The sequence below is a fragment of the Sylvia atricapilla genome (genome assembly GCF_009819655.1).
Source record: "Sylvia atricapilla isolate bSylAtr1 chromosome W unlocalized genomic scaffold, bSylAtr1.pri scaffold_60_arrow_ctg1, whole genome shotgun sequence".
Lineage (NCBI taxonomy): Eukaryota > Metazoa > Chordata > Aves > Passeriformes > Sylviidae > Sylvia > Sylvia atricapilla.
The window spans coordinates 172464-184725 of record NW_027077027.1 but is presented as its reverse complement, the minus strand read 5'-3'; the positions used below and the strand labels follow the sequence as shown (position 1 = coordinate 184725).

General features: G+C 47.2%; 1 protein-coding gene across 1 annotated transcript in view; it reads right to left on the bottom strand.

Moving 5' to 3' along the window:
- LOC136374683 (phospholipid-transporting ATPase IG-like) overlaps positions 1–6151 on the bottom strand; it is a 76763-nt gene extending 70612 nt beyond the window's left edge. Inside the window, exon 1 of the mRNA XM_066340084.1 lies at positions 6125–6151. Within this exon, the coding sequence (XP_066196181.1) occupies positions 6125–6151 (27 nt within the window). The remainder of the gene's footprint in view (positions 1–6124) is intronic.
- Between the last annotated feature and the right edge of the window lie 6111 nt (positions 6152–12262).

The window sequence follows — 12262 nt, the reverse complement described above, 5'->3', positions numbered from 1 at the left end:
AACCAGGTGGAGCAATGTTCCTTATCTCTTCCAGGACCCATCCTCCTCCGGGGGATATCTTCTGTTAATGGGCCATTAAGGCTCACCACACGACTGATAAAATTACATCACCCATTGTGAAATGCTCCACCCAGTGGGAGGAGCCAAGCATACCTACCTGGATAAAAGCTGCTAGTCAGAATGAGACATAACTTTAAAGAATTAAGGATTTTAGAGAACTTAAGATTTTAGTTAGAGATAAGCTTTGTTGGAATTAATTAAAGTTTGTTAAAAATTAAAGTTTGTGGTTAGTTAAGGGAAACCAGATTTGAGTTAACTTTCCCAGGCCTCAATAACTGATTGCTTGTCAACTTTATGTTTTGCTTAGCTGGATTTGTAATGAAGAACTGAGAACCTGATAAATAGATTTAGGAACACAAGACAATTACAGAAACTCCCCTATTCCAAAACCCATTGAAAGTCATGCACCTGGGGAAATGGGAGTCCTACCAGAGCTCATTTGTCACATTTGCATTGAAAAGGTAGAAAATTCAGAGCGATAAAGAGTCATTTTACTTCCTCATTTTAAGTCCCTTCCCCTTGAAAAAGACCACTGACCCATTTCAGAGGGCAAACTATGCATGCTTAATAGTTTTTTATTGCTAATTACCATACGAAGCAGGGAATGGGATGTACTGGGGCTATGAATATGCATTTGTGTTTTGGGTATTCAACATCTTTGTAAATAAAAGGACTCTGCGATTGCCTGTAAATTGTGTGTATTTGGGAGCTATCCCGCACGCTGCCCAGCGCTGTAATAAACATACACTTTCTAACTTCAAACTGTTAGAGAGTTTTTGTCCATCTCAGTTGGATATCGGTATTAGATCGGTATTCATATTTTTTAATAAATCAAGAGCACCAAGACAGCCTGTTTTCCACTGGATTCCCAGAGGAAGACTGGACCCATCTCACTACCACTGGACCCTTCTACAGGATCATCTCTACTCCAACAGAACCACATCTCTCACTCCAGAAGGACTTATTTGGACTGCTCCCAACACCCTGACCAACAAGGTGTCAGGTTGTATTTGGACTGTCAGTGTTTCTAGGATTTTTTTGTTGTTGTTGTTTGCTTGAGGTTTTTTTGTACTAGTACATTTGTATTTTTAATATTCCTAGTAAAGAACTGTTATTCCTATTCCCATATCTTTCCCTGAAAGCCCCTAATTGCAAAATTATAATAATTTGGAGGGAGAGGATTTACATTCTCCATTCCAAGGGAAGCTCCAGCTTTCCCTGGCAGACACGTCTTTCCAAACCTAGACACCTCCCTACAGTGATTTCCAACTTCCCCAACCTTTAACTGCACAGATGAACACTTCCACACAGCTGTTTATCCCTGGACAAGTTTTTTGTTTGATTTTTATTTATTTATAGCCAAATGGTTGAGCTATTTGTGGGAATAAAGCTACAGTTAGGAGACATTGAAGAGGAAATGGTTACAGGAATTTGAGAAACTCCTGTGTCCCCATTTTCCAGGGAAGGAGCACCAATAAGTGATTGGAACCTTAAGCTTTTTGCAGTTCCCTATTTGAGCCTCCCTCGACTTCTGTGTGGTCAAGCATGGGCTGCCCTGTGACTGCTACAGGGGAACTGGCCTGAGCACGTGGAATGCTGCTATCACGCTAAACACATCTTACAAAATAAAATTCCAGCAACTTTAATGAAAAATTCAAGTGGTTTCATTAAAATCCATACTCTTTGGAAGTGTTAGGATAGGGTTAATAATTTCGGTTACCAGAGAAGCCGGGAATAGAGTCTCCGCTTCACTGCAACCAGGTGTTGCTTTCATTGTTTTAACCAAATCAATTATAACTCTGCCTGGGTAATTGGGATGGGGGGAGAAGGAGAAGAGTGGTACGGCTTGTACGTAGAAATAAAGTAGGTCGGGTGAAACTGTACCTAATCATCATAAGATAGATGATCGAATTGTAATGATTTTTGGTAGCTGAACATAATTATTATTTCAAACTAGAATCGTAAAGAAGATATTTACAAAATTCATGCTTGGATGTATACAATAGAACAATGTAGGTTTAATGATTAACATAGAGTTATGTAATGGAGGGGTATAATATTGGGCCTTCTTGGACCCTTGTTGGAGTTGGATTTGGGTTTGTACCCCAGCTCCCAGAGCTCTTCAATAAAGCACCTCATAATCATTCTGATGGTTATGCGTTTTCCTCGCTAACAGAAGTGTGGGATTTTCCCAATCAGAACTGCTACCTGGTGTCACAAAGACACCCCAGCCCCAACCTTTGCTGCTTGCAGGTTTTTGTCACATCAATGAAAGCAAAACAATTCCTGCAGAAGCTGGCAGTCAGGTACAAGGTATCTGACATACAGCCTCACTCTCCAGATGTTAACATGGCTGGACTGGGGGGAAGAATTCTTACAGCTTCCAACTCCTACCTGTAATCATCTTTATTATTAGAATAGGAACTGCAATCACACACTAATGTTTGGTTCACACTCTATGGAAAAAAAAAAACACAAGTGTGAAAGAAAATCACAAGTGTGCTATGTCCAAAACCAGATTTTATTACACGCTTGCTGCATATCCTAAAGATGGGAGTGTAAATCAGCATCCTCCACTGCAGCCTTGGACACCTTCCACAAGCCATACTCCAGCATCCCCCCAGAGCTGGGCAAGGAGCAGCCCCACACTGCCCACTGCACCCCAGGGGCTCTCCCCATCTGCCTGTGCCCTTTCTCCTATTACCCAGTGCCAGTGGGGAATTTACTTCCCACCTAAAAAGTGACTTTGGGCCATTTTCAGCCATCTGAATAGTCTCAGTGGGGTACCTTCCTGCAGAGCTCCAGGCAGGACCTGCCCCACAGGGCCCCATAACCAAGCTGGGGGGTACCCCCAACTGCTGGCAGCTGCACAGGAGAGAGGGATGCAGAGAGGAGCAGCAAGAGAACACTGCAGCCTAGGACAAGGCACAGGCACAGAGTCATATGGGTCCAGCCCAGGGACAACCACTGCACACCCATCTAAGAGGCACCTTCTTCCCTCAACACCAAGCAGTGTTGAGAACCAGCAGTTCACAACAAGCCCAGCACTTGCCAAACACCAGGGATTTACCAAGGCACGAGCTGCAAAGAGGATCAGGCCCCAAGGTATTTAATTAAATTAGAATAACACACCTAAGGTCCTATTGTTGCACACTGCACAAACACTCAAACAGAATAACTTTGCTCCAAATTACAGAATGTTTGTTGTTTTCTTACTTATCCTAGGTTTTGAAAAGAAACAGGAGAGTACCAGAGCAAGGAACTGCACTGAATGCAGAGGCAGAAAACCCAGGACAGAGCACCACAACAGGCCAGCACCAGCCCAGGGGCTCAGCCAAGAGAAGGGAGAGCACCCAGAGCTGGTGCTGACTATCCCAGCCTTCCTGCACTGTGAGCAGGGCCACAGCTCCCAGGACTTACTTACAGACTGTCCTTAAATAAAAGTTAATTGGGAGAAAAACTGAAAACAATGAGGGCATCAGTAACTTCTCTTTCTGCATTTCTCACTTATTCCTTACACCAGCCCAAGTGGGCACTGGCAGAGCTGTGGCCCCGGGGTACAGCTGTCTGCATGCACCCGAAGAATACGGGGAGAGTAATACATGAGAAAAAGCATGCTGTCTTTGATGCACAACACAGGGACCAGCACTTCCCAGCGAGTCAGAAACTGGACAGTGCTCACCCCAGCCCTGTGAGGAACTCAGCAAAGCAGAGTGACCCCAATCCTCTCCTGGGCACTCACCCACTTCTCCACTCCACTCCCACATCAACCCCACAACAGCTGTACAAGCAGGAGGAGACTAAAAATAAGACTCCAGTGCTAGAATCTGTTTCCAAAAAAGAATTAAAGTTATATTTCAAGTTGACAGTATCTTTTAATAGTGGATTAACCATGGCAATTCAATCCCATCTTCCCGCAGTGATCCCTGCTCCACTCTTCCTTTGACAGGGATTATTTCAGTGGTGCAAATCAAAGTTCAGAATCCAATTTGTTTCTTCAGAGCATCAGTCTGTACCCCCAGGTAGCTAAGCAGACCCACATGTACCACTCTACCTTTCTTGCTCTTTTTACCATCCCATCTCATACCCTATCCAGTATAAGAGTTTAGAGGAGGGAAAAACAGAGCCACAGTCATGTTGATAGGGCAAGTCACGTCCATTGTGTCTAAGCTGTGAGTTACAACTGAAAACAGGATTTTTAATATCTGTTGGTATTTATGAGCCTCAGGCAGAGACCACACAGTGGAGATGTTACAATGTTTGTCTGAGTAGCCCTATGGGACCTTAATTGTCAGAAAATCTGCAGCCTTTAATAACTGCAGTGAATTTCTGCAATGCCACTGCCACAAGATGAGCATCCCTTGAAGCCCAGCACTACCCATCCAGGACTGAGGGCAAAACAGCACCTCGGGGATAGTTCCACAGGGACTGGCACAGGTTGCCCTCTCCTCCTACGGAGCAGGAGGGAGAGGACTGACCCAAGCCTATTGTGGCACTCTGCAGGGGTGGAGACAGGGCAGAGCTGCAGCAGCATGGCAGGAGCTGCCCTATCAGCCAAAGGCTGATATGGAGGGACCTGTGCCACTTGCATGAGCTTGATGACAAACAGCTTGTTGATGCTGAAATAGTGATTGCAAAGCCAGGAGGTGGAAACAATGTGTAAACCCCCACACCAACACTGCAGATGACCTGGCACTCTATCCTAGTCCCTGAACAGAGCTGTTCCTCCAGCCAGAAAACCACCTCTACCCTTCTAAATACATGCTGTAACAGCTCAGCCCTGCACAAAGCATTTAGAAATACCCGGGTTGTGCTCGGGATGTTTTTTCTCCACCTCAAAGGACATCACACCCCAGCAGCACTGAACATCCCCTCCCCATGCCGAGGGACTGAGAGAGGTGACACAGGGACTGTGTGGGACCCCCGGGCAGGGCAGGGACTGCTCCTCACGAGTGAGGAGGGTGCTGAATCCAGAACCCAGCCAGGCAGCTCCAGTTGCCCGCTTAGAGGAAGCAGCCACCTAAAGCTTTTAACTGAACTCAGTGGAGATGCCTCAAACCACAAACGCCTCTCGCCTTGACTCGGACAAAAACTCCTGCGAGGGTGGGTGGGGCAGGAAGCACTTAGTGCAGAGCTAAACTCAAAAGGCATCAAAGCCAACAATTCAGGGCACTGAGTTTTCATCTGATCTATCTGTCCCCAAGGCTGCAAAACAATTGTTGTTGCGGTAGGCGTGTTCTCCCTAGGGCTAACCCATAGCCTGCAACAGAAACACAGCCTACAAACGGGAAAATCAACCCAAAATCAAACCTTTATCCTCCAAGCTCTGCAGAGCTACCTCCATACAAAACGGAGATTTAGAGTCCCTTGGACTACATACAAGCCTGCAAAATCTGGCACAAATATCTCGCTCCAAACCAAAAGTGAATATGAGAGCGCATCTCCCGGCGGCTCCGGCCTTGCGGGCAGACCCCACTATCCCGCCAGGTAACCGGGTGGTGCCTCGGGAAGCGGCTCCGGAGCCTCTCAGGGTGTTTGGCCTGTGCTAACACCACACACCACCGTTTGAACTCCAGGAACTTTGCTAACTACGCACTGCGCAATCAATGACACTGCTGAATAATCAGCAGCGCCCGAAATGACGTTAAAACACTGGTTTTCTCACATTTGCTGTGGAAAATGAAAAAACGAGTAATTATAGAGCATAGGCCAAGCAATAAGGTCACGGTGAAATCTCCAAGCAGCTTATGTGGCAGCGGGAAGGGATTGGGATGGGTTTGGCGGCGCGGAGCGGTGGCGGGGACAGCAGTCCACATCCCACCCAGGGTAGGATGAGTCACGCGGTTTGGGGAGGAAAAAATCAAGGTTTGGGCTTTAGCAGCAAAAGCAACTTCTGGAGGGCTCGCAGGGTCGGACATAGCCGCCGGTACGGGGCCGGAGGCGGACCCCGCGAGGAGAGGAATGCGCTCCGCGCCGAGCCCCCGCGGGAAAACAACCCCAACACAAGGCAAAGACATAACAACAGCGAACTTTTCCCCGCTCGCCGCCCCGGCCCCGCACTCACCAGGCGGCTGAGGCTACGGCGGAGCATCGCAGCGGCGCTCGGCCCCGCCGCGCTCACCGCCGCACCGTCCGGCCCGGCCCGGCTCCTACTCGGGCTGCGAGCCGCACCGCCAGCTCCGCTCAGTTTCGCGCTCCATGCCGCCGGCGCTGCCCGGCCCGGCGCCGCTTTGTCCCGCTGCGCTGGGGGCGGTGCCGCCCCGGAGCAGCCTGGGAGCGCAGAGCCCCGCGCCACCGCCGGGGGGAGCCACTGCGCCCGGGCGGGGACAGGGGGACCGGGACAACCTAACCACCCTGCGCTTCGAAGCACTGCCAGACCCACTGCCATCCTCTCCCCACGCCTCCACGTGCAGGGTTTGTCCTTGCTGCAGGGCCCCCGGTGCTGTGCCACTGGCATAGTACGGTTTGTGGCGTAACGGACCCTAAAGACCATCGCATTACAACCGCTGTCCTGGTAGGGACACTGTCCGCTAGCCCTGTCCAACCTGGCCTTGGGCATCCACACCTTTTCTGGACAACCTGTGCCAAAACACTCTCAGGGAGAATTTCTTCTAAATATTGAATCCAAACCTGCCCTCTTTCAGTTTAAAGAGAGCTACCCCTTCTGTGACCTGCCCAAAGCGTCATTCCCCCTTGTCCATGCTCCATTAAAAGTCCCTGTCCAGCAATCCTGCATCCACCTTAGGCAGTGGAAGGGGCTCTAAAGTCTCCTCAGAGCCTTCTCTTCCATAATCTGAACACCCTCAGCTCTCTCAGCCTGTCACCACAGCAGAGATGCTCCAGCCCTTAGAGCATCTTCATGGCCTGCTCTGAACTTGCTCCAAAAGTTCCACATGGCACTGCAGGTGGGGATCTCAAGGGTGGAACGAGGGGCAGAACCCCCTCCCTCACCTGCTGGCAATGCAGCCCAGGGCAGGGTTGGCTTTCTGGACTGCAAGCACACAGTCCTGCTCCCTCTAGTGCAGAACCCAGTCACGGTCACCATGTTCAAGCAGCCAACATAAACACACCTTGGAGCATTTTTCCCGAGTCATGACTGACCACAGAAGCTATTTAGAGTCTGTAGTGGTTTGAAAGCAAAACCAGTGAGAAGCTCCAAGTCAGGAATACAATTTAATAGGGAAGGAAAAAAAGTATAATAAAACAAATGCAGTAACACAAAAGACCACTGACAGAGTCAGAATATAACCTGAGCAGGGTGATGGAAGCAGTCCAGGCGAGGTGGTCTTCCTGAAGCAGTGATCCCATAGAAAGGTCTGGTAGCTCTGGTCCTCTGGGAATCCAGTGAGTAAGGGCTGCCTGTACTGTCCCAAATCCCAGATTATATCCAGGTGAGAATGCTTGGCTCCTCCCCATGGGTGGAGCATCTCACAATGGGATTATATCTTTCTCTGAGTTATGCAGTGGGTCCTTGATGGCCCATTAGAGATAGCTCCTGGAGAGAGTTATCTATGAGTCATGCAGCAAGGCATTGATGGGACCATTAACAGAAGACAGCCCAGAGGGAGGGGACCTGGGAAAACACTGTCCCACCTGGTTTCAAAGGCTCATGAAGATGGTGATAGAATAAATACTTTGGGCACATCCTGTTAGCGTAGGAAACACATAATCACAGAATGATTATATGCGGTGCTTTACTGAAGAGAGCTCTGGAAGTCGGGGTACAAACCCAAATCCAACTCCCACAAGGACTCGAAAAGGATACACTTTTATATCCCTTTGTTATACAACTCTATGTAAATTATTAAACCCCCATTGTTCTATTGCATACAACCAAGCATGAATTTTTGGTAAATATCTTTTCTTGTGATTCTTGCTTAAGATGATAATCATATTGAATTACCAAACAATCATGACAATGAACAATCACATCGTTTATCATATTATAATCATGTAGATGCAGATTCACCTGATCTAGTGAAAGCACAACCTAATCTTAATTTTTGTGGCTTATGTGTTAAATACTGGCCACAAGATCACACTCACCCCCCTTTTCCCCTGATTTATTACTCAAGCAAAGTCATACTTGGTTTGGTTAAGACAAAAGCATGAGAATACCATCTTGGTTAGAGTAAGCTAACATTCTGTTCCCAAGCAGGTGCTGTCCCAAAATCATTTTAACCCTATACTATCAATCCTACACTGAAACCCAGGACAAGTCTCTGGGTACTTTTCCCCACCAGCAACTCTTCCTGCCATGTGTGGCTCAGCCAGCTGCCTGCCAGGCCAGCCTATTCCCAGGGCAGCTTGGCAGCCTCTTAGCCCAGAACTGCCCAGCACTCCCTGATGCCTCCAGCCTTCACTCAGGCTGAACACCCCCCCCCCCTTCCCCTGGGCTGGGACAGCACAAGAGGGGAAGCAAAACTCGCCTGAAATGCTTCCTCCAGGGAGCTTCTCCCTAGTCGATCAGGCACAGAACATGAGAAAATTAATGTAAACCACCAAAACTGAAAAATATGAGATGTAACCTAACAAAATCTACATGTTTTTGTTATGTTTTCAACATCATTATTGTCTAGTAATACACCAGCCTTTTCTGGAGCAATATCCTCTGCAACAGGGCAGGGAGTTTTCCTAGTGCTGTCCCTTGCTGACAGCTCCAAGCACCTCCAGGAGTGGGGCAGGCTCCTGGACCCCAGCACCCAGGTGCCACTGCCATTTCAGCAGCTTGCATTGCCCCCTTTTCAAAGTCACCTTCTTCCTTGGAAACTGAGCAAAACGCACCTTGTGGCAACACAACTGGGCCTAGAGAGTAACTAGCAGCTTCCAGAGACCTGAAAAACACACAGAGATTTTTCACTTTGCATTTTTTAAGTGAAATTAGCATCATATTGATTTTACTAAGGCTAAACCCAGTCACATTTGCTCTATATAAGCACCCACTGTCTGGCAGTTTTACACAGTGTGATATATCTAAGCCTGCCCCAGCACCAAAATAGAAGTCAGGTGTCAGACAGGCAGGAGCCTATGGGTTTTTTTAACCCCACTTCTTCCAAGGCAGCCAGCAGATGGATCAGTGAAGGCTCCCATGTCCCTTCGGAGCAAGGCAGCATTCCTCAGGGCACAGCCAGCACTCATCTGCATCCCAAGGGCAACCTTCCCACTATTCCCTGTGCAGCTTTTGTGTTATCTTTCCACACAAAAGCCTAACCACAACAGAAGAAACCAGAAAACAATGCCAGGCATTTTAAAATAATGAAAGGCAATTGTTAAATATTTTAATATAATGCCTAACCAGTTTGGCTGTAGAGTTCCCTCCCCCACAAAACAACAGAAAACTAAAGTTAGACCAACACTACCCTGCAGCTTTTGCCTTGCTTTTTGGGTACTTTTGTGATGTTTTTCTAGCCTGTTTGTGTTGGCTAGAAGAGGGAGCTGTTGTTCTCAGATATTTTTCCTGTTGCAGGGCTCTGTGTTAGGTGCTGAACAGACCAGCCATGCCCAGAGAACCACCAGCCTTTAGGGTTAGGCACCTGCATGTTTCCAAAGGCCAAGGCAATCTGGCTTACCTGGTACACAGAAAAATAGCTCTATTCTCCTCCTCAATATATTGCTACAGGTACAGTTGCCCCTCACCTTTCACCTGAATTAATTGATCAGGAGAGCTGGTTTCACCAGCAAAAGAGAGGATCTGTGCATCTGCACTTGTCCTTACAAATTCCTGTGCCATACAAATTGCAGCCCCTACCCAGTTTAGTTTGAAAGGCTGATGTTGTAATTCTTTTAAAATTTGCTGGGATTAGAAGCAAAATTCAAGATTTGGACTGTGATACAGAATTAAACATTAGATAATTAGCTTTAACGCACTGCCAACAGGGACAGAGACCCTTTCCCAGGGAGCTACCAGATGAAATAAGTCCAAGCACAGCTGGGAAGAGCTACAGGTGAGTGTCTGGTCTCCCAAACTCAGCCAGAGCAGAGCCATAGTGTCCTGCTGTGAACCAGATTGTTTAAATCCATCCATATCCTTACTTAACCCCAAAGAGCCAAAGGCAGGGTTTCACTGGAGAAATCAAGGCAACTGTCATCCCTCCGTTGCTGCTGACACAGTGGCCTTGGGACAACAAACCCCTGATCCCAGCAGAAACCAGCCCTAGAGAGGAAGCAAACAACCTTGACTGGGCTTTTTCACACTCTGGAACAGCCTGCACGATTCCACTGCTGATTTGGTAGCAATTATAAAAGTTCATGGGTCTTTACAAGGAAAATCTGTTTTTACTACACCTTTTAAAGCCACAAATAGGCAGTGCTGTGTGGAGGCTCAGGCAGTACCCAAAGGACTCCTGCACAGAGCTGGCAGGGACTCTGTCCCACACCCAGGCATGCTCTGCCCATGGAAAGGGACCACAAGGGGCAGGTCCCTCTCTGAGGGAGAATTTTGCACCATACAGCTTGGTTGGAGTCCACTGACACTTCAATTAGCACAGAAGATGACCTATCCAGTACATCAGCCAAGCTCTCAGACTGCAACGGAGCAACCCAAGGGATTGCCTTGAACACCTCACAGCTTGAGTAAAACCATTAAATCCTCTCACAAAGTAGTTTTCCTGTCCTTGTTTTGACTGTTCACTGCGATGGAGGTTTTCAAAGTTCAGTCCCTGGCCAGTACTACAGCAGGAGGCGGGAGCTGGGCTCCCCTCTGGCCTTGGGACACACACTAACCCTCATTGCATTGTGGGTTGTAATGTCTTTTTATTAACATTTATTTTTGCAGTGTTCTTTGCTTCTTCTGCCATCGTGTGGCAAATTGGAGGATGAAGAGCTGTCTCTAAAACAAGCAATAGGCTTTTCACGTCTTCCAAATATTGTATGGATTTTTATAATATCTGGCATGGTATAAAGTCAATGGAGATGTATTACTTCTCATCAAGGTCCTTCCTACCGCCTGACAGGTACCACAGGTTTGTCTTTAGAGTTGCTACAGCTTGAAATAGCTCTCATTAATCCAAGCATGTAGGTTGACAGCCAATTTATTGTGAGGGCATGACCTGCCCATTGACTTGCTGCTCCTGACACTGGGCAAGAGGATCCGGGGAAAAGGCACTGGCTGCTGAGTGCCACCCATTTCTGAGGCAATCCTGTCCCCCTGACAACCATTCCAGGGCCATCTCCATCTTGGAAGGTGAGTTCATGCTCAGGGCTGCTGCAGCCATAGCACTCTGAAGAGACAGATATATTTGGTACATGCTGTGACAATTCTATATACCTCAGACGCCAGCATATTTCCTGGTGCCCCAAGACAAACACATCTAAATAAATTTTTATTATATCCTTCTTCCTTCTGCCAGCAACAATGTCTCAAACAAGGCTCATTTAACCTAGGAAGGGAAAGTTTTCATAGTTTCTCATTTTCCAGCCCTTTGTCTTCTCCTTTCTTACAAAGTCTTAATAGCCTCTTTCATGACAATCAAAAGAAGCTTAGGGAGTTACTCGCAATGAATTCAGCCTTGTTTTTTCTAACATTTTTTTCAGCATAAATGACAGCAAATACTCCAGATCTCATTTTTAGTGTAACACAACAGAGGGCCTATGACAGAAAACAAAACCTCCAAAAGAAACTCTGTTCATGGTTACTCATTATTCAACACATTGAGAGCTGCCTGTTATTACATATATTGCAATATTTTAAATGACCTCTTGAAAGTTACCTGGACCCTGGTATGCTCATCTAAAAAAAGTTGAGTCACTTCCCAACACTCATTTTTTTCAACTGGGAAACTTCCACAAGAGCGTGCTGGCACCCAGCCCACCCAAGTTAGTCAGAGAGTAGAACCTGCAAGCAGGAGAAAGTGTACATAGCAACCAGCTTCTCAAGTTAAAAAAAACACCCACGCCAGGCTTTTATCAGCCCTAACACCCATTCCAAGGTTTAAAATCCACTTACCTTTTTTATACATGTTTATTTAAGTCTGTACATACTATAAGCAGCTTTCAGACAACAGCATAACATGGGAAAGAGCTCCACACCTTAGCAGTGCCTCCCAAGGCACAGCAAAGCCAAGGAGCAGGGGGTGCTCACCTTTCCCCCACAGTCACTGCTGTGATAGGGTAAGAAATCTATTTTAATTAATTTTTGTACCTTCATCGCAAAACAGGGAGGGAAGAACTCCATGTGAAAGCCTCCCATCAGTCCAAACCCCAG